The sequence below is a fragment of the Eretmochelys imbricata genome, chromosome 18 (genome assembly GCF_965152235.1).
Source record: "Eretmochelys imbricata isolate rEreImb1 chromosome 18, rEreImb1.hap1, whole genome shotgun sequence".
NCBI classification, from domain to species: Eukaryota; Metazoa; Chordata; order Testudines; family Cheloniidae; genus Eretmochelys; species Eretmochelys imbricata.
The window spans coordinates 19,268,327-19,295,205 of NC_135589.1; the positions used below are offsets into that span (position 1 = coordinate 19,268,327).

Consider the following 26,879-nt stretch of genomic DNA (forward strand, 5'->3'; position numbering starts at 1 on the left):
TTGCCCACCCCAGGTCTGTGTATTGAGAGCTTTCTATGATTTTCCTGTGAACCAATGAATAAGGTACATTTTTAAATCACTTATTTTAAATCCTGCTCGTCTCTTTAGCCTACGAGCAATTGTCTGTATAAAGCATTTGTGGTCTGCTCGGTAAAGGGACTGAGCACCCCCAAACCCAGCTGTGGAGCTCCCCTTATCTCAGGATTGGGATATTGGCAAGACTGAATACCAATGAGCAACATAAAATGCATAGCAAATGTCTTCTTTGCTGCGACAGTCATAATGCTTCCATTTGACCTCCTCATTTGACATATACAGCGCAGGATCTTTGAGACAGCTAATGAATGTTACAGGTAAAGAAAAGAATAGCAGTCAATAGTATTAATACACTAATTATTCACAAACATTGCACGCCATTTAGAATTTCCCTTCAATCTGACAGAAGACTATGTGCTAGCCAAAATTAATCTTCAGACTATCCAGAGAAAATACCTGCTCCATAAGAAAATCTTAAATTTTAATAAATGTGTCAAAAATAATTGAAAAAGATACTGGATATTGAAGTTTGCACTCCTTTTCTTTACTTGAATTTCTTGGTCAGTTTTGCTCTAATGTTTGTAACTTGCTCTGAAACCATTGATTTTGCTGTACACAGTACAGAGTTCATCTTGTGCCATGCAAAAGATACTCAGAACATTAATTGGATGGTGCTGTATATGGTAAACTTCTAACCCTCTCCTTTGTTCTCACATAAACAAAAACCATAGCCAATGGATCACGGGGCAAAACAGAACAGATTAATGAACGCTGCACCCGGACGCCTCTCGTTTAATTCTTGTTTTTAGTTTCTTGAGTTCATTATTGTTTTTGTCAATTATGAGACCGTAATCCACAGTTCTCCAGGCCTCTTCATAATGGGGAATTTCAAAATAATGTTGTGCAATTTGGTGAAATGTTTGGGCCAAAATTTTCCTACCGGGGCCATTAGTGATGCTGCACAAGGCCAGGGACTGGTCTAGTTGCAATGCCTGAATGTACTCTTTAACTGCGGCTTCTGCTTCTGCAAGTGATAAGAGTATCTGACCCTTTGAGCAGTGATCCTCCACTTGAGTTCTTAGGCCATGAGACTCGTGTTTCTGGATCACCTTGTCCACATCCTTTAAAGCCTGGCCATATTCCTTCAGGTGCATTAGGCAGGCAGCACGTTGCCGAAGGTATTGTGGATTATTGTTGCTTGTTAAGATAGCCAGGGAGTAATAATTTAGAGCCGTCTCATAGTGATGGTCCTTAATCAATGCATTTCCTTCCTGGGCTGCTACCTATGGACAGAGAAAGTACTGGTAATTATTCCTTTAAAAATGAGCCAAACAAATAGTATTTCAGCTATTATACACATCCATCCGTCTTTGCACGCTGTGTTGTTTCCCCTCTCTAATACGTTTATGGTTGAAGTTCTGCTTACTGCCTTTGATAGAGTCTGTTCTACACATGAGTTAGTCTCAGCACGAAGGCTTTTCTCCTGAGCACTTTCAGTGCTGACCCATTTCTCAGTTCCTTTGGTACTATCCCTAACTTTAAAGCTCTGATTCAGCAAGATGCCTGAATTAAGCCATCTTAATAATAATGAGTAATCTCACTGCAGTCATTGGGAATACTCACATGCTTAGAGTCTGCTAGCTTCTTCCTTAGCTTTGTACATCACAGTCCTTTGAGCCATATCTCCACCACAAGGCCCTGATCCACAAAAGTATTTAAGCACATGCTTAACTACATCCCTATTCATCTAAGCACTCAAGCCGGTCTTAAAGGCAAACACCAGATGCACATGGGCTGGGAGAGAACATGGGTATAATCATATTCAAATATCAATGTGGAAGTCCCAATCATATTCACATATAAACTTGAAAGGAATTTTGGTCTTGGCAGCCATTCCCCTATGGAACAGGGTCAGCTGCCTGCTCAGCACAACCTTGGGGCCAGATGTCACTCTGCAGGACTCTGCCTCTGTTCCCCTCTTCAGGGCCCCTTAATAACTCAGTCCAGAGGGAAGTTAAACATTCCTCTCCTGGGGTCCCGTTTCTTTGGTCCTTCCACACTGACCTTCCTGGTCCCAACCCCAGTTCAGCGTCTCTATCCCCTCCAGTGGGAGTCCTGAGCCCTTCTTCCCAGAGCTGGGTCCTCACCAACAGTCACTCCCAGGCACTTCCAGGCTGGAGTTCAGCCTCCTGGCTCTGACTTTCCAACTCCCCTCGTGTCAGCATCTTCTCTGAAGGAGCCTTTCTGCAATTTCCTGAACCCCCCTCCTTCTCCCGCCATCTTCCTGCTGCCCTTTACAGGGGAAATCCCTTAATCCTCTATCAGGCCCCATCAAGGTGAAGCACACGTGGGCTGAAGCTCTTCCTTCTGTGACGAGGATTGGCTGGCCGCTGGCCTCCAGTCCTTAGGGGGAAGCCACCTTGTTACCCCCTAAAACAAACCTTTACAGAGCGTGTGTTACTAAAGAGGTTAAATGATGCATTATTTTCATCCAGGTTATTAAAACACTTTGTTTTTCTGTGCCTTGTTTACCCATCTGTAAAACAGGAACAATACTGACCAGTGTCACATGGGTATAGGGGTTCATTAATATTTGTAAAGGTGCTTAATGTCTTTCCTACAAAACTAAACCAGACAAAGCACTAGAAAGTCCCTCATGCAAAAGTCGTATAGACTATGATGGAAAAGGACCACATTAGATTTATAGAAATTGTTGTAAACCATAGAATTGAACAGAGCGTGGTAATTTATCCATGGGTTTTTTGACTGCTTTTATAGAAACGATAGCAGGGGACTTTTTTGTGTCTGTTAAAGTCTATAGAGTGCTTGGGGGAAAAAAGTGACAGAAAAGTCGTAATTTTTCATTATATGGACTTTCTCATAACGGCTAGATTAGACCTCAGCAGTCTTGTCGATCTCTAACTTCAAAGATTCTATGGAAAGACTAATCAATAATATGTAAAAATGGACCCAAGCTTGCAGTTCTTGATCACTGGAGAAAGTTATTAAAAATATCAGGGTATGTCCACAGTGGGACCCCTCCCATCTGAGACAGCAAGTCTCAGAGCCCAGCTCAGCTGACTCAGGCTCATGTGGCTTGTGCTATGGGGCTAAAATTACTGGTGTAGACATTCCCACTTGGGCTGAAGCTTGGGCTCTGGAACCGGCAAGAGGGGTGGGTCTCGGAGCCCAGGCTCCAACCCGACCGGGAACATCTACACTGCTATTTTTGGTGAGCCTGAGTCAGTTCGCCCAGGCTCTGAGACTTGCTGCCACCAAGTTATTTTTTGCAGTGTAGACACACCCTCAGTTTTGTTCCCTAGAGGCATCATGCATGATTTTCAAGGATTCTAACAGGTTGTGTCCATGTAATCTTTCCAGGAAAGTATCTTTATTCTCTTCATTCTCGGATGAGCTTTTGGCGGTTACTGTGAGCTGTTTGTCACCCGCGGCTGACAACGATAATTACCTAGCTGGTATTTTCTTCCTGCCCCTTGGCGAAGACACTTTCCTGGAGTCTCTGTCTATAGTAGCAGCACAAAGGGTCTGTAAACCTCTCAGGAGGGCTGTCCCATGGGAGTTCTGAAAAGTTTAGCCTGAGATTCAGGGAATTTCACAGACTCTATTCCAAACATCTGCTGATAACCCTATGCTTTTCTTTGGGAAAGAACATGAGCTTAGTTACTTTGGGTTTTGGTAAAATTTCCAATGGCATTTGAAAACTATTAATGGAAGAGTGTCTGGAAATGCAGTCTTGTATCTCTAGCTCTATTATTTGTTCAAATCCAATCTGGCCTGGTCATAGGCGTCGACTTTCTAATGTGCCAGGGGGTGCTCCCCCCGGCTCCGTCCCAGACCCTGCCTCCACTCCACCCCTTACCCCAAGGCCCACCGCCGCCCTGCCTCTTCCTGCCCCATTCCGCCCCCTCCCCTGAGCATGTCCCGCCATCGCTCCTCCTCCCTCCCCCCAGCACCTCCTGCACCTTGCGGAACAGCTGATTGCAGTGGGCAGGATGTGCTGGGGGAGAGAGGGAGGTGCCGATGGAGAGGTGGGAGGGGCTGCTTTGCTCCCTCGGAGTCAGTGCCTATGGGCCTGGTAGTGACCACAAGCTGCTACCTAAGATATATTGAGAGACAGCTTTCCAATGGTGAAATGATGAGCTACATGCCTATGTATCAGTTTGGTTGTGGGAGCAGAGAGGGTCATGCATAACTTGGTATTGTGCAATTTTGCAAGTTTTCTCCAGGGACAAGAACCCTGCTACCCAGGGTCTGATGGGTATGACTCTGTAGTAACAAAATAAATAAGCACTTTGCCATTGACTTCAATGAATGCAGAATCAGGAGCTATTTTGGGGATGTGTACTTTTGCTATTTTTTTCTCAGTATGTTCCTTCTGAAGTCCAGTTTCCTCTTTTTAAACTGCTATGTGCAGAAATGATTCATAGATTCATAGATATTAAGGTCAGAAGGGACCACTATGATCATCTAGTCTGACCTCCTCCACAATGCAGGCCACAGAATCTCACCCACCCACTCCTGCGAAAAACCTCTCACCTATGTCTGAGCTATTGAAGTCCTCAAATCGTGGTTTAAAGACTTCAAGTAGCAGAGAATCCTCCAGCGAGTGACCCGTGCCCCATGCTACAGAGGAAGGTGAAAAACCTCCAGGGCCTCTTCCAATCTGCCCTGGAGGAAAATTCCTTCCCAACCCCAAATATGGCAATCAGCTAAACCCTGAGCATATGGGCAAGATTCACCAGCCAGATACCCAGGAAAGAATTCCCAGAAACCCCTTTAATGGAGGAAACAAACCACGAAACTCAGACTGAGCTGTCTCTTCATGGAAACAATTTGCTCCTCTCTGTTTAAAGTGTGGTTGTGCTCTGGAAGATGACTGTATAAAAATGACTGCCTTTTAGTCAATTGCTCTGTGCCCTAGGTGTAGACAGAGTTGAATGCTCTCAGATTAGGGATAATAAAAAAGTGTGCTACTTTTTACTTCTGTTCACATTGCAGAGCCAGCCCAGCAATAGAATGAGCTGAATTATTATCTGATTCACACACCGTCAACAGGTGGAGGCCCAGCTGGAAGGCCAAATTCTAGCTTCTTTCACACATTGAAGATAATGGGGCTGCACAGATTCAACTGAGGATAAAATCCAATCTGCAGAATCTTTGTCATGAGTGATGATGCATGAAGCGGAAAGACCCTTGACTCTTAGATCCTCAGTTGCATTTTAAGTCTGGTAGTGAGAAACCCCTTCAACACACAAAATGTCATTGAGAGATGATTAACATTGAAGCTCATCATGCCACATTTACCTAGTCACTTTTGGGACAGCTCCCACAAGACAGAGAACAAACAGATCTTCCGAGAACTGTTTGGATTTTGCTATTTTCATCTGCTCTCAGATGGTTTGCATAAAGATATTTAAGTTGTTCCTGCACATTATGTCCCTGTCACAGTTTCAGGGCAACTGCACCTGTAGTCCTCCTCCATGGTCCATCAAGGGCAGTCCCTTTAGGCATCCAGCTCTCAGCAGCACCACTCTTAGGTGGATGCCAATGTCACACTCCCTCCTGACCAGGGATTTTAAGTTTACATATCTGCCTGTCTTGCACTCTGTTATCCCCAACAAGCCAGTCTTCCTGAAAAGGCCAGCACCTGCACTTTGCTTTCCCTCCCAGGGCAATGGCCAGTGTGTCACCCGCAGTTACAAGTTACCACACAGCTCCTTCTAAGCAAGCACATTTATTATGAAGGTAAAAGCATCATAGAGAAAGCATATAAAAGATAATAAAGAACCTACACACATGCTAAAACCTTAACAGAGGTCAACCACCAGCTCCAACCTGGGGTTATGGTAGATTTTAGTCCCTCAAAACCCAGAACTGGGTTTTCCTGGTGGTTACCAATTCATCCATCTTAAATCCAGAACCAGAACAGAGACTGGGCAGATCCAGCCATTTCTTTATACAGCTCAGGCCTTTGATCTTGGTTTTCTCTAACAGGTAATCAGCAGACAATGACTCTCTCCACCGAGCATAGCTTCAAACATCTGGGTTTTTGCATAACTGGAGTTGGGGAATTTGCATTCACCTTTCCCCAGAGATTCCCCAGGAAATCCACTTAATACTTATTGTCCCAAAAGTCCACACTTGTCAGGCCTGTTTTCAGTATAGTCTTTGGAACTTAATACAATAAGGTCTTGCAAGGATATGGCCGGAAACTGCCATATCTGTCAGAGTACCAATTCTGCTGGCTCATTGTTTTCATTCAGCTATCTGCCGTGCTCTACCTGATGCAAAACGTGGCAAATAATTCTGAAGCAACCATGTTAAGAGCACAAAGGGGGAATCTCTGTGTAAACACCCAGGTCTTCATAGCAAAGATGGAGCTAGACTGAAAATGAAAGATTCCGGTTTCAGGGAAAATTAGTCATCTGATGGCTTTGCTAACCATTATTCTTGAGCGCAAGTCAGCGATGAGCCCTTGTCAAAAGGAAACAACAACAACAAACAAACAAAAAAACCCACAACCCAACACCACGACTCAGAAGGCTGAAAGAGCCAAATAATTTTTCAGGTTCAGAAAGATCAATAAGGAAAGTTCCATTAGAACTGTGTGCCTCTCATGCATTTCTCATTACTGCTAATACTAATAAATGAAGCAGTGCTTTTACATGCTGTAGCAGAGGGAATGCTTAAGTCATAAACAACACTATCACAAACGTTAAGTCTTAGGCAAGGCTCAGCTAAGAGCATGTAAGCCCTGGATGGCTGGTTTCATTCGTGTCATCATGAATAGAAGCAGATGTTTTAGCCCGTTTCAAAAGGCTGGCAGTTGGAGAAAGCATGTAGCCTTGACAAGTGCGACTGGTGAGCAAACCTTCCAAACTGTGGAAGATTTCAAAAGTTATGTCACAGCGCTTCTTGATATGATACAATTATTTCTTCAATGACCCATTTGTTTTCAGACTGGGTGAAGGTTGGCTGGCTTTGACCATTCTGAACACATGTGGGCTCTCTGGGTGAGGTTGCTTCCTGATGAATTTCTCTGAAATTTCTATCAATGGCTCCACCTGCAGAATCTTTCTGTGGAAGATGGATGTGCTCAGCTTGTCACAGGAAGCCCTGGGCCCTGTCTTAGGCCTGATGCAGGAAAGACTTTAGCCCATATTTAACTTTATGCACCTGCTTAAATCCCTTTGGTTTCAAGGTGCTTAAAATTAAGCATGTGCTTAGGTACTTTCCTGAATTGAGGTGTTAGGGAAAAAGGACGTAACAAATGCTGGGCTTCCTTATTCTCTTCCAGCAGCTTTAAGCATTTTTTTTTATTACTTGGTGTGAATTCTAGTGCCAGTGAAAGGCTTTTGACTAACAGCTGTGGAGAATGGAGTCCTCTACTCAACCATAGTATAGATACAGCATAAGCAAGCTTGCCTCCCACCAGACATTTACCCACTTCTAGGGTAGATTTTTTTTTCTCCAAAAATTCACTTCTATGGAAAGGACCAGGACAGGGCCTATTAAGAAGGCTTATTTAGGACTTCCGTAGTCTGTGAGCCCTGTACTGGCCCTCTGAATTTCACCCCCAGTGCATGGGTTTTTTTGAGGACACTGCCAGTTGTGACGGTGATTTTATGTCACACTGACATGGTTCAACCAGGAACTGGGTTGAAACCCCACTGCCTCATTTCACACAGGTTTCTGCATGGGCACTATATGAGCATAACTTCCAATCGTTGCCAGCCCGAGCTGGATTAGAACTGGTTATTACTCAATGAACCCACTTAGAAGATGCATCAACATCAGTGGTCAAATCTGAGAGCCTGAAAATACTACTTTTCCTGACATGGAACAACTCTCTGCACCTAATGGTCTAGGCAGTACTCAAGGCCAGTCATTCCCACATTAAAAATGTGGAATTCTATTTATGACCATGCTCATCAACACTGAGACTCACACGCCTGCACCTAGAAATGCATGACTCGGGGCCAGATCCTCAGCTGGGGTAAATCAGTGGTGCTCCATTGACTTCAATGGATCTGGCCCTAAAGGTGCCAGGTGGTTTATCCGAAAACACGTCAGACCTCTGTTTGCCTATACTATTTACAGGTCACCAAATGTAATTTATATTTAGAGCTGTTTTGAAAGCAACTATCCAATATACTGGGATTTTCTTAGGGTATGTCTACACTACGGAATAAGGTTGAATTTATAGAAGGCGGTTTTTTAGAAATCGGTTTTATATATTCGAGTGTGTGTGTCCCCACAGAAAATGCTCTAAGTGCATTAAGTGCATTAACTCGGCGGAGCGCTTCCACAGTACCGAGGCTAGAGTCGACTTCCGGAGCATTGCGCTGTGGGTAGCTGTCCCACAGTTCCCGCAGTCTCCGCTGCCCATTGGAATTCTGGGTTGAGATCCCAATGCCTGATGGGGCTAAAACATTGTCGCGGGTGGTTCTGGGTACATATCGTCAGGCCCCCGTTCCCTCCCTCCCTCCATGAAAGCAAGGGCAGACAATCGTTTCGCGCCTTTTTTCCTGAGTTACCTGTGCAGATGCCATACCACGGCAAGCATGGAGCCCGCTCAGGTAACTGTCACCCTTTGTCTCCTGGGTGCTGGCAGACGCGGTACGGCATTGCTACACAGTAGCAGTAACCCCTTGCCTTGTGGCAGCAGACGGTACAGTACGACTGGTAGCCGTCATCGTCATGTCCGAGGTGCTCCTGGCCATGTCGGCTGGGAGCGCCTGGGCAGACGTGGGTGCAGGGACTAAACTTGGAGTGACTTGACCAGGTCATTCTCTTTAGTCCTGCAGTCAGTCCTATTGAACCGTCTTATGGTGAGCAGGCAGGCGATACGGATTGCTAGCAGTCGTACTGTACCATCTTCTGCCGGGCAGGCAAGAGATGAGGATGGCTAGCAGTTGTACTGTACCATCTTCTGCCGAGCAGCCATGAGATGTGGATGGCATGCAGTCCTTCTGCACCGTCTGCTGCCAGCCAAAGATGTAAAAGATAGATGGAGTGGATCAAAACAAGAAATAGACCAGATTTGTTCTGTATTCATTTGCTTCCCCCCCTCCCCCATCTAGGGGAGTCATTCTTCTAGGTCACACTGCAGTCACTCACAGAGAAGGTGCAGCGAGGTAAATCTAGCCATGTATCAATCAGAGGCCAGGCTAACCTCCTTGTTCCAATAAGAACAATAACTTAAGTGCACCATTTCTTATTGGAACCCTCCGTGAAGTCCTGCCTGAAATACTCCTTGATGTAAAGACACCCCCTTTGTTGATTTTAGCTCCCTGAAGCCAACCCTGTAAGCCGTGTCCTCAGTCGCCCCTCCCTGCGTCAGAGCAACGGCAAACAATCGTGCATCTGAGAGTGCTGTCCAGAGCAGTCACAATGGAACACTCTGATGGGGCTAAAACATTGTCGCGGGTGGTTCTGGGTACATATCGCCAGGCCCCCATTCCCTCCCTCCCTCTGTGAAAGCAAGGGCAGACAATTGTTTCGTGCCTTTTTTCCTGAGTTACCTGTGCAGACGCCATAACACGGCAAGCATGGAACCCGCTCAGGTAACTGTCACCCTATGTCTCCTGGGTGCTGGCAGACGCGGTATGGCTTTGCTATACAGTAGCAGCAACCCATTGCCTTGTGGCAGCAGACGGTGCAGTACGACTGGTAGCCGTCCTCGTCGTGTCCGAGGTGCTCCTGGCCACGTTGGCTGGGAGCGCCTGGGCAGACGTGGGCGCAGGGACTAAATTTGGAGTGACTTGACCAGGTCATTCTCTTTAGTCCTGCAGTCAGTCCTATTGAACCGTCTTATGGTGAGCAGGCAGGCGATACGGATTGCTAGCAGTCGTACTGTACCATCTTCTGCCGGGCAGGCAAGAGATGAGGACTGCTAGCAGTCGTATTGTACCATCTTCTGCCGAGCAGCCATGAGATGTGGATGGCATGCAGTCCTTCTGCACCGTCTGCTGCCAGCCAAAGATGTAAAAGATAGATGGAGTGGATCAAAACAAGAAATAGACCAGATTTGTTTTGTACTCATTTGCCTCCTCCCCTGTCTAGGGGACTCATTCCTCTGGGTCACACTGCAGTCAATCACAGAGAAGGTGCAGCGAGGTAAATCTAGCCATGTATCAATCAGAGGCCAGGCTAACCTCCTTGTTCCAATAAGAACAATAACTTAGGTGCACCATTTCTTATTGGAACCCTCCGTGAAGTCCTGCCTGAAATACTCCTTGATGTAAAGACACCCCCTTTGTTGATTTTAGCTCCCTGAAGCCAACCCTGTAAGCCGTGTCGTCAGTCGCCCCTCCCTCCGTCAGAGCAACGGCAGACAATCGTTCCGCGCCTTTTTTCTGAGCGGACGCCATACCAAGGCAAGCATGGAGGCCGCTCAGCTCACTTTGGCAATTAGGAGCACATTAAACACCACACGCATTATCCAGCAGTATATGCAGCACCAGAACCTGGCAAAGCGATACCGGGCAAGGAGGCGACGTCAGCGCGGTCACGTGAGTGATCAGGACATGGACACAGATTTCTCTGAAAGCATGGGCCCTGCCAATACATGCATCATGGTGCTAATGGGGCAGGTTCATGCTGTGGAATGCCGATTCTGGGCTCGGGAAACAAGCACAGACTGGTGGGACCGCATAGTGTTGCAGGTCTGGGACGATTCCCAGTGACTGCGAAACTTTCGCATGCTTAAGGGCACTTTCATGGAACTTTGTGACTTGCTTTCCCCTGCCCTGAGGCGCATGAATACCAAGATGAGAGCAGCCCTCACAGTTGAGAAGCGAGTGGCGATAGCCCTGTGGAAGCTTGCAACGTCAGACAGCTACCGGTCAGTTGGGAATCAATTTGGAGTGGGCAAATCTACTGTTGGGGCTGCTGTGATGCAAGTAGCCCACGCAATCAAAGATCTGCTGATATCAAGGGTAGTGACCCTGGGAAATGTGCAGGTCATAGTGGATGGCTTTGCTGCAATGGGATTCCCTAACTGTGGTGGGGCCATAGACGGAACCCATATCCCTATCTTGGCACCGGAGCACCAAGCCGCCGAGTACATAAACCGCAAGGGGTACTTTTTGATAGTGCTGCAAGCTCTGGTGGATCACAAGGGACGTTTCACCAACATTAACGTGGGATGGCCGGGAAAGGTACATGACGCTCACATCTTCAGGAACTCTGGTCTGTGCCAAAAGCTGCAGGAAGGGACTTTATTCCCAGACCAGAAAATAACTGTTGGGGATGTTGAAATGCCTATATGTATCCTTGGGGACCCAGCCTACCCCTTAATGCCATGGCTCATGAAGCCGTACACAGGCAGCCTGGACAGTAGTCAGGAGCTGTTCAACTACAGGCTGAGCAAGTGCAGAATGGTGGTAGAATGTGCATTTGGACGTTTAAAGGCGCGCTGGCGCAGTTTACTGACTCGCTTAGACTTCAGCGAAACCAATATTCCCACTGTTATTACTGCTTGCTGTGTGCTCCACAATATCTGTGAGAGTAAGGGGGAGACGTTTATGGCGGGGTGGGAGGTTGAGGCAAATCGTCTGGCTGCTGGTTACGCGCAGCCAGACACCAGGGCGGTTAGAAGAGCACAGGAGGGCGCGGTACGCATCAGAGAAGCTTTGAAAACCAGTTTCATGACTGGCCAGGCTACAGTGTGAAAGTTCTGTTTGTTTCTCCTTGATGAAACCCCCCGCCCCTTGGTTCACTCTACTTCCCTGTAAGCTAACCACCCGCCCCTCCTCCCTTCAATCACCGCTTGCAGAGGCAATAAAGTCATTGTTGCTTCACATTCAAGCATTCTTTATTCATTCATCACACAAATAGGGGGATGACTACCAAGGTAGCCCAGGAGGGGTGGTGGAGGAGGGAAGGAAAATGCCACACAGCACTTTAAGCACAGCACTTTAAAAGTTTACAACTTTAACATTTATTGAATGACAGCCTTCTTTTTTTTGGGCAATCCTCTGTGGTGGAGTGGCTGGTTGGCCGGAGGCCCCCCCACCGCGTTCTTGGGCGTCTGGGTGTGGAGGCTATGGAACTTGGGGAGGAGGGCGGTTGGTTACAGAGGGGCTGCAGTGGCAGTCTGTGCTCCAGCTGCCTTTGCTGCAGCTCAACCATACACTGGAGCATAATGGTTTGGTCCTCCAGCAGCCTCAGCATTGAATCCTGCCTCCTCTCATCACACTGCCGCCACATTTGAGCTTCAGCCCTGTCTTCAGCCTGCCACTTACTCTCTTCAGCCCGCCACCTCTCCTCCCGGTCATTTTGTGCTTTCCTGCACTCTGACATTATTTGCCTCCACGCATTCGTCTGTGCTCTGTCAGTGTGGGAGGACAGCATGAGCTCGGAGAACATTTCATCTCGAGTGTGTTTTTTTTTCTTTCTAAGCTTCACTAGCCTCTGGGAAGGAGAAGATCTTGTGAAAATTGAAACACATGCAGCTGGTGGAGAAAAAAAAAGGGACAGCGGTATTTAAAAAGACAGATTTTATAAAACAGTGGCTACACTCTTTCAGGGTAAACCTTGCTGTTAACATTACATACATAGCACATGTGCTTTCGTTACAAGGTCGCATTTTGCCTCCCCCCACCGCGTGGCTACCCCCTCAACCCTCCCCCCTCCCCATGGCTAACAGCGGGGAACATTTCTGTTTAGCCAAAGGCAAACAGCCCAGCAGGAATGGGCTCCTCTGAGTGTCCCCTGAAGAAAAGCACTCTATTTCAACCAGGTGACCATGAATTATATCTCACTCTCCTGAGGATAACACAGAGAGATAAAGAACGGATGTTGTTTGAATGCCAGCAAACATACACTGCAATGCTTTGTTCTACAATGATTCCCGAGTACGTGTTACTGGCCTGGAGTGGTAAAGTGTCCTACCATGAAGGATGCAATAAGGCTGCCCTCCCCAGAAACCTTTTGCAAAGGCTTTGGGAGTACATCCAGGAGAACCGCGAATGCCAGGGCAAAGTAATCCTTTCACATGCTTGCTTTTAAACCATGTATAGTATTTTAAAAGGTACACTCACCAGAGGTCCCTTCTCCACCTGCTGGGTCCAGGAGGCAGCCTTGGGTGGGTTCGGGGGGTACTGGCTCCAGGTCCAGGGTGAGAAACAGTTCCTGGCTGTCGGGAAAACCGGTTTCTCCGCTTGCTTGCTGTGAGCTATCTACAACCTCCTCCTCCTCCTCATCTTCTTTGTCCCCAAAACCTGCTTCCATATTGCCTCCATCTCCATTGAAGGAGTCAAACAACACGGCTGGGGTAGTGGTGGCTGAACCCCCTAAAATGGCATGCAGCTCATCATAGAAGCGGCATGTTTGGGGCTCTGACCCGGAGCGGCCGTTCGCCTCTCTGGTTTTCTGGTAGGCTTGCCTCAGCTCCTTCAGTTTCACGCGGCACTGCTTCGGGTCCCTGTTATGGCCTCTGTCCTTCATGCCCTGGGAGATTTTGACAAAGGTTTTGGCATTTTGAAAACTGGAACGGAGTTCTGATAGCACGGATTCCTCTCCCCAAACAGCGATCAGATCCCGTACCTCCTGTTCGGTCCATGCTGGAGCTCTTTTGCGATTCTGGGACTCCATCATGGTCACCTCTGCTGATGAGCTCTGCACGGTCACCTGCAGCTTGCCACGCTGGCCAAACAGGAAATAAGATTCAAAAGTTCGCGGTTCTTTTCCTGTCTACCCGGCCAGTGCATCTGAGTTGAGAGTGTTGTCCAGAGCGGTCACAATGGAGCACTCTGGGATAGCTCCCGGAGGCCAATACTATCGAATTGTGTCCACAGTACCCCAAATTCGAGCCGGCAAGGCCGATTTAAGCGCTAATCCACTTGTCAGGGGTGGAGTAAGGAAATCGATTTTAAGAGCCCTTTAAGTCGAAATAAAGGGCTTCATCGTGTGGACGGGTGCAGGTTTACATCGATTTAATGCTGCTAAATTCGACCTAAAGTCCTAGTGTAGACCAGATTTTAACAGAAGGTAGAGATAGAACCAGGAACCAAAAAAGCCCACAGCTTTATGTCAGGAGCATCCTAACACAACAGAATTTTTCCTGTGAGTGCTAGATCACATTGCCCTAAAAAGCACAGGGCATTTCTTTGAAATACATGTTTGTACATTTAATAGACAATGCTCCACCCTTTTAAGGATAAATATTTTCTCAGTGACAGAGAAACCACCTGTGCACATTTCTGTTGCTGTCGTGAAGACCTTTTCCAGTTAGCGCCAATCTTTATTGATTAACTTTGCATTGAACTTTGTCGAGCAGGAGTCAGGTTAAGCTCAATACAGCAGAGGCAGCTCCGATTGTTAAGTAAGTTTCTGCTTTGACTCCTTCAGACAGAAAGTAGGGATCTCTGACATTGCTGGATCTAAACAAGCTGGTTGGTGGGAAATTATGGATTACTCCCCTCAACCAAACTCACAGGAAGAGTTTCTGAGAACTAAATTATACTATTCTGTTTCCACTACTGGAATAAACATGGTGATCATGATCTTGCGAGCTGCCTAGTCACTAGTTTATTATAAAGGAATGGTAGAGGGCCCATTTGAATGTACAGTACAGATGAAACACACTAATTAGCAGCCCAGTTTGTACAGCTGCTTCTGAACAAAGACACTTATAAAGCAACTACAGAAAGGGAGTGCAGAAAAAAACATGGAAAGCAGGCTTAACTTTGCTTTACAGCAAGTTGCTTTGCAGTCAAGAAACATCTTTCTTTTTTCGCATCACCAACATGACCTCAACTGTTTAAATGTTTGCATCAGGAAAAATTAGGGTGAGAGCAGACTGTCAACTCCATATGCAGATAATAACAATCTGAAAGAGGACAGAAGCATAAGGCTTTAGTAGAGATTTTCAAAGCAGTTTGGGGCTTTGAATTTCAACAGGACGTATGTGTCTAAATCCCCTAGGTTTCTTTGAAAACCAAATCAAAACCTCTGTTTTCCCAAATGACTAGCACTGCTCCCAAAGCCAATTTTGAGTTTTCCTGCACACAATAGTGTGTGGAATGGGCCAGCATGCTGCCTAACACTGAGGGCCAGTTTCAGATGTTGCTGGAATCACACCAGCTCACAATGGGGCTCCATTGGGCCCTGAAAGTATTTCTGCGGGGATGCAGTTGCAAATAGCCCAGGGGAAAAACCAACAGCAGGCAACCAGCAATAAATGTTTAACCTCTGACATCAGAAATTGCAGGGTCGGACACAGCAAGCTCCTTTTCTCTGACCTTCTGGAGTCAAAACAATCTTTCAGTCTCTTAGGCGCAAGTGACCTTTCTGCTATTTTCAGACTCCTCAGCACCCGGATTCCTTGACTGTAAATACCCTTTGTAGTGGGAGGGTTTTATTATTTGTAATTCCTTTGCTTTTTAAGTTTTTAATAAGGGCTTCTCTTCTGACAAGTGTCAGGAGAGCTCTTTTCTCCACCCTTTCTCATGCAGATAGCTTTTAATTTGTTTTTAACTTGTTGGACCAGACTCCAGGATAACAACGACATATTTCTATAACACCCTTTGTCCTCCCAAACACTTCAGAATCAATGTGTGCAGTACGAGTAGTTAGAGCAGGTATTGGGGGAATCAGGACTCCTCAGCTCTATTTCCAGCTCTGCTACTGATTCCCTTTGTGACCTTGGGTGACTCACTGAATAGTTCTATGTCTCAGTTTCCCACTTTATAAACTGGAGATAACAATGGAACCAACCCCACCAGGGGTTTAATTAGGATGAACTGATTCATCTTTGTAAAGCACTTTGAGGTCCTCTTTTACTTATTTTAGCACAAAGTGTGTCCAATAGTTTCTGTGCTTTTACCAAGAACTCCCTTACACACACAGGTACTTAAATTACCATGTGTGCCCAACAAGGGTTTACAGGTAAAACACCTGGAAAACAGCCCAGAGGGGATTTCAATCACTGAACCATCTGGGGGTGCTTAGTTCACAAGTTTTATTCTGGGCTAATGACTAATAAAAATAATTGCAGCAAGTAACCCTTCTGCAGTCAAGACAAGTGTTCTGTGGAAAGACCTCGAAGTGGCTGAGGTCCAAATGTGCACCCAGTTCCTCTGTCCGTGAGATTACAAACAAAATATTAAGAGAGTCTTGTTTTATTTTTAATACTCCTATCAACTTGCTTCTTTGAAACCAGCCCAGCTGCCTCATCTCTGGCAGGGGAGAGGAATATTTCAGATTAAATCAGCCACTGGCAAAGGTTTTGTTCTGACCCATTGCCAAAGCTGCCCACAAAAGGCAGAAAAAAGCTTCTCTCCCGCTTCTGAAGATTTCATTATCTGTAGCACCACTGAGTGCCCCAAAAGTCAGGCTGGCTTAAACGGTGCAAAAAGTACATTTTTCTTAACAGCAACTCGAAGGAACTCCTGTGCTTTCAAAGCAGTGAGCAGGGATATAGCGGTGAGACTCCCATGCAGACAGAGTGACCTGGCCACTTGGGGAATTCAGCTCTAAACCTTATCTTCACTGACAGGCACCTGCTCTTGGGTCTCCACAGAAACACTTGATTGCACATTTATCTTCTTTATATTGTTGATGGTTGCAAATTACTTCTAATATCTCCTAGCTCTTCCCCCAGCAGAGTGAACATTGCATGTGATCCAGAGGAGAGAGGCTTTTTTCATGGTAATGGAGTGTATCTAGGGACTGGTAAATTAATACTTGTTTACTTATGTCCTCCTGCTGGTTCACTAAAATACATACAAGTACTCCCCTCAAGATGCATTTAGAGTATCAGAGTGTTGCTTGTTTTATAACCCAGGAGAAGGCATAACAATATAGCTTCCCACCAGAGCACACGCAAACCACAGTCCACAAATTGAATAAAAGGAAGCAAACTGATTCTGATTAGGAAGGAGCATTCTCAGAACACAGAGCTTCTGGGTAATTGGAATTGCAGATGCTCAAGTGAATATTAGCACTGCTCATCATCAGACTGACCTTCTCCTGGTTTATCACTTTTCAGAATAAGTGATGCCCTGATGCATGCAATACCTTGGGCAATGGTCTTGTTAAATTTCTATCTATTGGTCCATTTCACCCTTCCACCCACATGGCCCTTGTCACCATAGTATTTGAACTAAATAGGGTCAGGGTTGGTCAACACTTGGAGTGGAGACTTCCAAGGATGGTGACTTGGAATGGTGCAGGAGGTGCTGGTGACTCAGTAGAGACCGAATCAGGATCACTGATTATACTCAAGTAATAACAACAGTCATTGGGTTCCAACTGAGACTCAATCTCCCCTCCAGAGTCAAGAAGGAGGAGGAGGAGGAAGGCAACTATTCATGCCTCCGTTATTTAACCCCCTCTCACGCCTCTGCAATCTTGGAGTTCTGCAAATCACAGGGGCCAGTGCTAATTAACAAAAAAAGTCCATATATTACCCACCATGCTGAGCCTAATTTTGTCTCTTTCCCAAGCCATAAGCAGGCTGCACAAGGCTCCCAAAGCAGATTTGTTTATTGTGGCTTTAGAGGAGGCCTCAAAGAAAGATGTACCTGAGAGAGGTTCTGTCGTTGCTTAGCATCTAAAAAGTTCAAGAGGAATCCCAGCTCCCCGTGGCCTTTCTCAGCTAAAGTGCTCAAGGAGCGAGCAGCCGGCAGCATGTTTCTCCTCTTCAGTTGCAGCACAGCAAGTCGAGCGTTGGCAGATTTGTCGGCTATAGCCTGGCCAAATGACTCCTGAAGATGTAGAAGGGCATCCTCATACCTCCCTGTTGGTCAATACCAATAAAGTGACTAAATATCATAAACCCAATCCAGAAAGATACACCAAGGAAACCTACAACAGTTATATCAGTGTTACAGCCAAATCACTCTATTGTTCTAAGATGGCACTGAAGGTATTGATTTTCACCTTCTACTTGCAATAATCAACTTTTAGACTATGGCAACAGATGTTAAGCATTTGGAGTTCTTTTGTAAGTTAATTGGTTACTATGGAACAACTAACTGAGAATCTGTAACCACGTCTGATTGTCTTGGGTCTTCTAAACATTTCCTTTGTTTTCATCAGTATAAAAAAATGTGACTTTCTCAACCAGTTCACTGTGACTCACTATGATCTGACTATGATCATGCCAGCTCTAACCTGTTAAGCTTTGGGACTGAAAGGGACCAGGTCTCATCTATGTTCAACACTGAGCACCACACTGGCACTAGTCAGATGTTACATAATCCCTCCTTTTGGTGCAGAACTCAACTCAGCTTTAACTATGGAGCTGTCACTGGCCCCTCCATAAGAGTAAATACCAATGAGCCTGTTCAGTAGTTAGGTTGGGAGGTCCCAAAAGAAGGGCCCTGTCTGAAGTGTAGCTGGTGATGGCTTCTGGGTCAGCACCGGTGATGACCTTGCACGGTGATAATAGGCACCATTCCCATTCCAGTGCTCTCTTGGAAGAAACATAACACTGAGGTCATGACCAATGAAGATTTCATAGCCTTTTCCCAAGAGGTGGGATGTTAGCCTCAATGTCCAGTCCCATTGAGTTATCACCTTCTGCCTCCTTACATTCACCTGCTGTTCCAGGGTGATGAAATATTCTGACATTTCTCTCCTAAACAGTTGTATAGTGTGGCTGCGTAACACTTGCTGTCTTCTATCCCAAGAATCTCGACATTCCCCACAGTAGGCAAAGTGATTCCTGCATGCAGCGTATCTAAAGTACTTTGGGGGTACATGGGGCTGTATAGTATCATGGTATCAATAACTGAACTCTTACAGTTAAAATGATATACTGTACAGGAGGAAAAGAACTTACCAACTGCAATTAAGATGTCTGTATATAAGATGTGACATCTTGCTTCCTTGCTGTTAATTTTAATTAAAGATCCACCAATCACAATGAGATCCTTGAGAGTCTCTTCCTTTGGAAGGTCCTTATCGGCAACAAGTTCGGTTAACACAGTCCTGCAGTGGTCAAGTAGCCACTGAGTGATGAGCACTTGGGCTTCATGCTTTAAGGATAGGATCTCTGGGATTACCACTGCTGCATCCTCTTTGAGGGCTGAAGTCAAATCCTGCACTGCCTCCTACATGGAAAACAAGAGCTAATAATAATAATAATAATAACAATATAGTAATGTGTTAATAATTTGCCACTCTCGAGTGACTTCTATTCCGAAATCTGACACTGGCATACTGTGGGATCTTGGGCAAGCTGCTTAGCCTTATTGGGCCTCAATTTCCCCATCTGCAATACTGGGATCATACTATTATTAACCTCATGGAGGGTTCTCAGATTCGACGAACTACTGCTTGTAAAGTGCTTTGAGATCTTCAGATGTGAGGTGCAAGAGAAGGACAAAATGTTATTTCTGAGAAAGGAATAAGCTACATAATCAGAGTCCTAATTTTGCAGTAAAGAGATAGACGGAATAGAAGTTCTTACTAGTGACCTGCTGAGCTGCTACCTAAATGGAGCCATCAGTAGTGTGGACTTTGGGTATGTCTACACTACAACTGAGTATCTCCCCCATCACTAGCATATGTCTATCTAGCACTAGACAGGTTCAAGCTAGCACACTAGAAATAACAGTGTGGATGTTCCAGCTTGGAGTCTCAAGCCTAGGGGTGAAGGGGTAAGTCTGCAGTGTAGACATACCCTTAGTGTCTGACATTCTGCTGTGTCCAGGCGGCCTGATAGGGTATGTGCATGTGAAAGAACCAGCTAAAATACCTCACCACGGTGTTCAATGCCATTCAATGGGTCAGCGCATTGATCCAATGGCAGTCAAGCCCACCAGCTTTAAAGGTCTTCTTCACCTTGCTCACACTTTGGGTAGACAAGGAGAGAGGAGGAAATACAGCATAACTGTGCGAGTCAGATGGGTGTCTGATGACTCCCGGATTCATTAGAATTCCAGTCCTGGTAGATTCTCTCTCTGTGTGTCTCCCAAATCTCAGTATGAGTCCAACCAGACACCCCCCACCACCATGGCTAGGAGAGATATAGTAGAGGACAAAGGGAATGAGAAGCAAGGAGCTTATTCCTCTGGTAGGCTGGAATAGATTGTTCCTCCACCATGCAGTCCATTAGAAAAACACTGTTTGAAAAGTTTTAATTAGATTGAACAAGACCATTACAGGTCACTTTTATGCTCCCTTAAAATTTTTTTCCAAAGCCAAAATGGTATTTAATTAAAGCTTTTTAAATTAGTTTGTAAACCAAAGAAACAAATGCCTTCCATTTCAATCAACCATTCAATATGTAATCTGACTTGCAAAATTAAAGCCTATTGCTTATTGTGATGTGCCTGCTATCTTGAAAAGCAGGCAAGCAAGCAATCATGGGACTATCATTAGGCAACCAGTGGGGGCCTTTTATGTGGAATATTTTGCATTTAAAGGCCAATTAATAACAACATTTTCTATATCAATTCTGGTTAACATGCATAAAGAGGTTTTTTGAAATCACCTTCATAACGGTCTCCTTTGGTAGGGTCTGGGAGGGAGTATTTCTCCTATCACCTCTACGCTGTCCTTAACACATTCATGGAATCTGCCTGTAAACGTAACCTAGCTCTGTTAGTCCCAGAACAGAGAATGTCCAGAGTGCTACGTAATGGTACTGGTCCATCCATTGAGCGGTGGGAATGTTGCAAGGTGATTCATGCAAGGGACTTGGGAGCTAGGACATTTGGGTTCAAGTTTGGGCCATCACTCACTATCTAATATTGTTATCAAGTCATTTATTTGCTCTGTGCCTCAGTTTATCCCTTTTGGTATACCAGTAATATCTGTCTACCCCACAGGGTTGTTCTGAGGCTTACTAATGTTTTGTCTACACTGAAATAAAAAAACCTATGGCTCCGAGTCTCACACCTCAGGTCAGCTGACTTGGGCTTGTGGGGCTCCGGCTACAGGGCTATCCAATTGCAGTGCAGATGCTCTGGCTGGAGCCTGGGCTCTGAGACCTTCCTCCTTGCAGGGTCTCAGAACCTGGGCTCCAGCCCAAGTCCAAACATCTACAATTTTATAGCCCTGCAGCTGAAGCCCCGTGAGCCTAAGTCAGCTGATCCGGGCCAGCCATGACAGTGCCGCGGGTCTTTTAACTCAGTGTAGACGTGCCTTTAATGTTTGCTAAGGGCTCTAAGAATGCAAAGTATTGCTGCCTCTTCTTCTGCCTCAGGAACTGACTGCGATCAGAGTCTGAGGCAGACAGGAAACTCAGCTGCTGCTGACCCAGCTCCCTCTCCAAGATCCTCTTCTGCAGAACCTTGACTGATTACAAACTAACAGCAACATAGCATGTCTTCCCAAGACTGACCATTTGCTCGCACGCTAATAAAAAGAATTTGGAAGACCATGTGTAAGCACCATTGTGTGATGCCTGCCATGACGGTATTATTCCAGCCACAAGTGGAGCTAGTGCACTCTCCAGCTTTAACTAGATTCCTGATCTCCATGGCAATTGCACTTACAAGCACTGCTACACAGAATGTGCCTGTCCTTATCTGTGGTGGTTAATGTAGGAAGGCTGGGAATGATGTAGAAAGGGCAGTTCCATTTGGCAAGCTTAGCCACTTGCCCTACATTCTCTAGCACATTTTATTGAATAATTTCTGTGTAGTGTATTCATATCTGGCATAAGGGCTCATACCCAGAGCCTGGGAGAATCTTATACAGTATGGGTGAAATTCATTCCTGGATAGGAGGCTAGCACAAGACCTATACATCAGTTCAATTAATTAATTAAGTGGGGCACAGGTCTTGCGTGGGGCGTCTGCGTAGGGGTGACTTTTACCCTTTGAAATTTTCCTCTGTGCCTATCATTCTGCAAAGCTTTGCAAGCAGATGCTAAATCTGCTTCCACTGGCCTCGGCAGGTAAATAATGCTAGGCAAGCTGTTCTCTATGGCTGCAGGGTTCCCCTCTTATGAAACTGCTTGCGGGCTCAGAGCCTTAAAGTGTGGGCTCCTCAAGTGTGAGGCTTTTCCTCTTATCTGGCACCGAACATACACTCCTAGCTTTAATAATCATAACACTATTTCTTGCCTAAATTGGAGATGAAATCCACTTGTTCCCCTGCCCCTGGTTTCCCTAATGTCCACGCAAGTGTTTTGCAAATTGGGTTTTAAAGGAGTTACAATGGTGCAGTGAAAATACCCATTTGCTGTTTTATACTCTGAACATTTGGGAAATGGCAGGCTTTTAACAAGCAGTTGAGATGACCACCCAATGGGCTATGAAACATCTTGCTGAAATTGAAAGCAGACCTTCCGAAGACCTTGAAGGGGAAAGCAGACAGCACATGGAGAATTGGAACAGATGGAGCTCAAAGCAGTACTGCGAGCTAGACAGCAAGTCCAGAGATTTGTTTCTGAAACTTTCTTATCTTAATGGCATCTTTTATTTTTTTTCTCTTTGCTCGGTCTCAAGTCCTTGACAAAATTAGTACACGCTGCATCAGGTCCAAGCTTTTATCCAGCAAAGGATCAGATTAGGCAGCTGGTTTTTATTATTTTCTCCAAGCTTTCTTTTACATGGACAAGCATATTCACTGTAACAAGCAAACAGCAATTCAGATTGCTGGATGCCTATCTCTGTACAGCCACAATTTGTATGGAAAGGGAGCATGATCTAGTGGTTTGAGCATGAGACTGAAAGTCAGGAGTTCTGGCATGGAGTCTCTTCCCTACTCTGCTGATGACTTACTTAATGACCCTTGTGCAAATCACTTAACTTCTCTGGGAGTTGGTTTCCCCATTTGTAAAATGGGGATGATAAATACAGCCCTACCTCATGAAGGGAGTTGTGAGGGTTGATTAATTAACCTCTGCGGAACACCTTGAGCTCCTGGGATTAAATGCTTTATAAATGCAAAGCATCATTACTATTTAATAGGGGTACTGGAGTGGGTCATGATAGAATTTCTAAATATTTAGGCTGGGACATAATCTGGCCCTATCACAGCCATGCAGGAGAGTAAGGGGGAGTAAAACATCTCCCCCGTTGGCCTCCCTAGATAGCCATGCTAGCACTCCCCATATCATGGCTGGGCCATAGGGATGAGGAGATAAAGGTGGGGCTGCCTTGAACTGTCTCTGAGCAGGTAGATGGGGAAAGGCTGAAGATAGTTGGAATGTTAGTTCCTTTGCCTCCATGTGCCAGGCAATGGAACTGGCTGGGCGTGGTGAGGAAGTCAGCTGCACCAGTAAAGCGGTGGTGCAAATGATTTCCCTGTGCGAGAAAAAGAGCATCAGGGAAGGAGCTGAGACTGAGTCACGTTTACTTCCCAGATCTCCTCCTGGGGTGCTGCAGATGTGCACGGCCCCTTGCCCAAAGCATTCAGCAAATGTGCAATCTCACCCTTCACAGCTACAGACCCCTGGGGTTAAAGGGACACAGCTGTAACAAAAATACTAATTACATGACTTTAAAATTTCTCACTAATAACCCCTTAGATTACTAACCCTAAAAGAGTGGTCAGATTCTAACTGACATCATTGTTTAACACCCAATTCTACAGAACTTACTGATGTGCCTAATTCTATGAACTTCTCAGCCTGGAAGGATGCTTCTGAATATAAATCACAAGAAATAAGCTTCATAAAGAGTCAGTAAATATTCATTTGAGGGCTGCAGGTCTGTTTAGTTCCTATTTGCATTTCACTGCTGTTGCACAATGAAATTAAGATGACTCAATTTCACATTTGTTTATAAGATTCTAGTCAGTTTCACTTTCTAGTTCTGGCACTCTGAGGGTGGTGCAATTTTTGGGCTGCAAGTTTACAAGGGAATGAGTAATCTATTAAAATATTTTCACTGACTTTTTTTTTTTTAAAGAAAACATACCAGTTGGCACTTTGTTCAAAAAAACCACTTACATTTTATTGAAATTTTTGAGTAAGACTGAAAAAGGTATAGTCACAAGCCATCAACAGTGACAGTATTTTTAAAATATTCATCCGGAAGAGGGGCCAGTTGTTACAAATAAGCATCTTTCTTCCAATGGGGAAAAACAAAACAAATCAAAGAGACAGTTCTTGACTTGATCTGAATGCTTTGGATAAAAAGCAGGAGGGTCTGTCTATATGAAAGTCTATGATGTTGGTCCAAGTATCTGTTTACTTGTTTACTCCCATAAGTTTAATGAACAAACCACAGATCATACAGCTTCAAGCACCTCCTCATCTTATTCTATTAGCGTCTCTGCATAAGACACTGATCAGTTTCCATCTTTCCAGGAAGTGGCCCTGATCCTATAATGAATCCCATGTCCTGGGCTTCCTGTAATATCCTTAACCACATCATAACGGTGGAGTTCCCTTGGACAGTTGAAATACTGCTATGAGACCAGGCTGTAATAATTTGCATCTTGAACTCGTATCTTTCTTTGTTAATACTCATAAAAGAAGTGCAGATATCTCCCAAAACACAATGAATGGATTTTCTGTAAATTGAATCACAGAGGTATATTGCATTTTGTTAGCAATTTGTCTCCAATAGCTGGCACTTGCCCAACGTATGGGCATGGTGTCTTGCCTGAGCATATTCCCTTCAAGGAAAATTTGCATCAATGGTGTTATAGCTGGACCAAGCAAGGAAGGAGACCGACATAGACACAAAGAGAGCTAAGAGAAACACAACTGCCTACTGTCCTCCTTTGTTGTTCTGACTTCAAAACACAGTTGCCAACTTTCACGCAGTAAATAAGCACCCCAGCTTTCACAATAAGCCAAAAATCAAGCTAATCCCATTTCAAAACAAGGCCAAAACAAGCCAATCCCTAAAATCCCCAACACTCAATGTGACTAGACCCCCCTGGCTTGCAGTCGAGGACTGTGGTGGGCCTGCTGTGCACCCCTGACTCTCTCCCCCTGCTTGCCCCTACTTGCCCCCCCTTGCCCCTGCTTGGTGGTGCCAATTAAAAAAAGAAGAAGCAACAAGCAACAAACTACTAGCCAACAAGCAACTCACAAGCCAATTAAGCCAAAAACAAGCCCAATTTCTGTGTTTTTGCTGCGGGTTTGGCATGTCTGCTGCAAACCTGAAACCAACACAAAAATGAGGCTGTACACTTTGGGGGAGAAGGGAGGTTCTCAAACATTTAAAGGGACAGGACATCAGAAATGGGAGCTAAGGTTTGGAAAGTCATATCTGACCAAAACAGCTGAATGATTAGTATAGATGAAGAGGGGTGGCACAAGGTCATGTAAATCCAGCATCAGTACTCAGAACAGGACTGAAGAAAGGAGATGTAAGTGGTGCAGAGGCCTTGTTCTCACACCCTCGGCATAGGGGTGAATTCACCCCACCAAAAGAAATTACTGAAGCAAATGCCACGGTAATTATTGCTCCAGTTCTTCAGAATTAAAAAAACAAACAAACAAAAATCCCCCTTCAAACGTTATGCAGAGCTGATAGGGTTGATATCAACCCGTGTGGAACTACCCAGCCATAGATTTACAGGGATCTCCTCAAACCTGGACATTCTCCCCGCAGAGACCTTACCCTTTGTCGTCATCTTTATAACATCATTCCTGGAGTCACCATCTCCTCCAAGCAATAGCTCCCTGGACCACAGCACAGTATCTGAAAATCAGTGTGCCAATAGACGCCATACAGCTATTTGTACCACTAATGGGTAACATGTTGACAGGGACACTCTACACCAAGATGGTGGCCTTTTTGTTCTATATTTTGGAAGGTGATTGATTGGGTGAAATACCTTGCCTAAACATCAGTGTTTGGACACAAATGCCATTTGTACTCAAAATGAGACATTGCAGTCTGCTCGTAAGTGTTAAGAATGTTTGGTATGTTAGTTCTTGACTCTGTGAAAACACAAACATCTCTGAGCATATGAAATGTGGCAGAAGGAGGGTCACTAGATCAGCTTAGGCCAGCGTCTTGTTTTAATAACACAGGGGCTATTGGCTAAAAAGGGATTTTAAGATTGTCAGGAGAAATTACATCTCTGCAATGTAAACCGTCTAGGCTTGGCTGCTTCTGGTTACAACTTGTTTGCAAAGTCAAAGGATATTAAACCTGCTTCTAATGAATGTGCATGCAATGTTCCCGATGTTCATTCGCTTGGGAAAGGTTTTCGCATGGATTGATAACTGCTGTCCAAGCCAAAATAAACATGAACACTGTGGATCATTTTCAGGGGGCTTTATATCATGTAGTTCATCTCCTGACAGAGAATTTTTTCACTTTTTACAAGATTTTGCTCCTAAGTCAGACAGGTGGTTCTGCTGCACAATACCCATGACTAGGGTGTTGGTTACTTATTTGCCGAAAGGCGGCATGATTACAAAAAGGAGAATTGTTAAAGATTAGAAGTGGACAACAGAGAAATCACAAAAGAGTTGGGACATCTGGGTTCTATTTCCAGCTCTCCCATTGACTTGCTGCGCCACTTAGGTGAATTAGTCAACATCTGTACAGTGCTTCAGACATTGCAGGTGGAGTTTCAAAAGCATTTATCATTGATCAAACACCACTCCCACTGAAGTCAACTCCCATTAACCTCAGTGGGAGCAGAGTTAGGCCGAGGCTGAGGGCTTTTATGAAAAATGCCATTCCTAAGGCACGATACAAATGCTAGATACTACTAAATATAGTGGGGAGGGGCAAGCGTATTTACTTTCTTTTCATTTCACCTCTCACGCATATGTTTCCTGCTGAATTTTGAATACTCCAACCCCCAAGTTGGAATGTCTTTGATGGAGACATTCATATAACTTACACAGCTACTGGAGGTGAGCAAATTCACAAATGCACCCCTGAATCTGAAATTGCCAAATTCCATCCGAATAACCAAACGTTGGCTCAGCTCTAGGT

At 45.2% G+C, this 26,879-nt stretch overlaps 1 protein-coding gene across 1 annotated transcript in view; it reads right to left on the bottom strand.

The window, feature by feature from the left end:
• Positions 1-797: 797 nt before the first annotated feature.
• TTC34 (tetratricopeptide repeat domain 34) overlaps positions 798-26,879 on the bottom strand; it is a 45,930-nt gene continuing 19,848 nt past the window's right edge. The window contains exons 5-7 of the mRNA XM_077837591.1: positions 18,851-19,121; positions 17,589-17,803; positions 798-1,319 (exon numbers count right to left, since the gene is read on the bottom strand). Of these exons, the coding sequence (XP_077693717.1) occupies positions 798-1,319; positions 17,589-17,803; positions 18,851-19,121 (1,008 nt within the window). The remainder of the gene's footprint in view (positions 1,320-17,588; positions 17,804-18,850; positions 19,122-26,879) is intronic.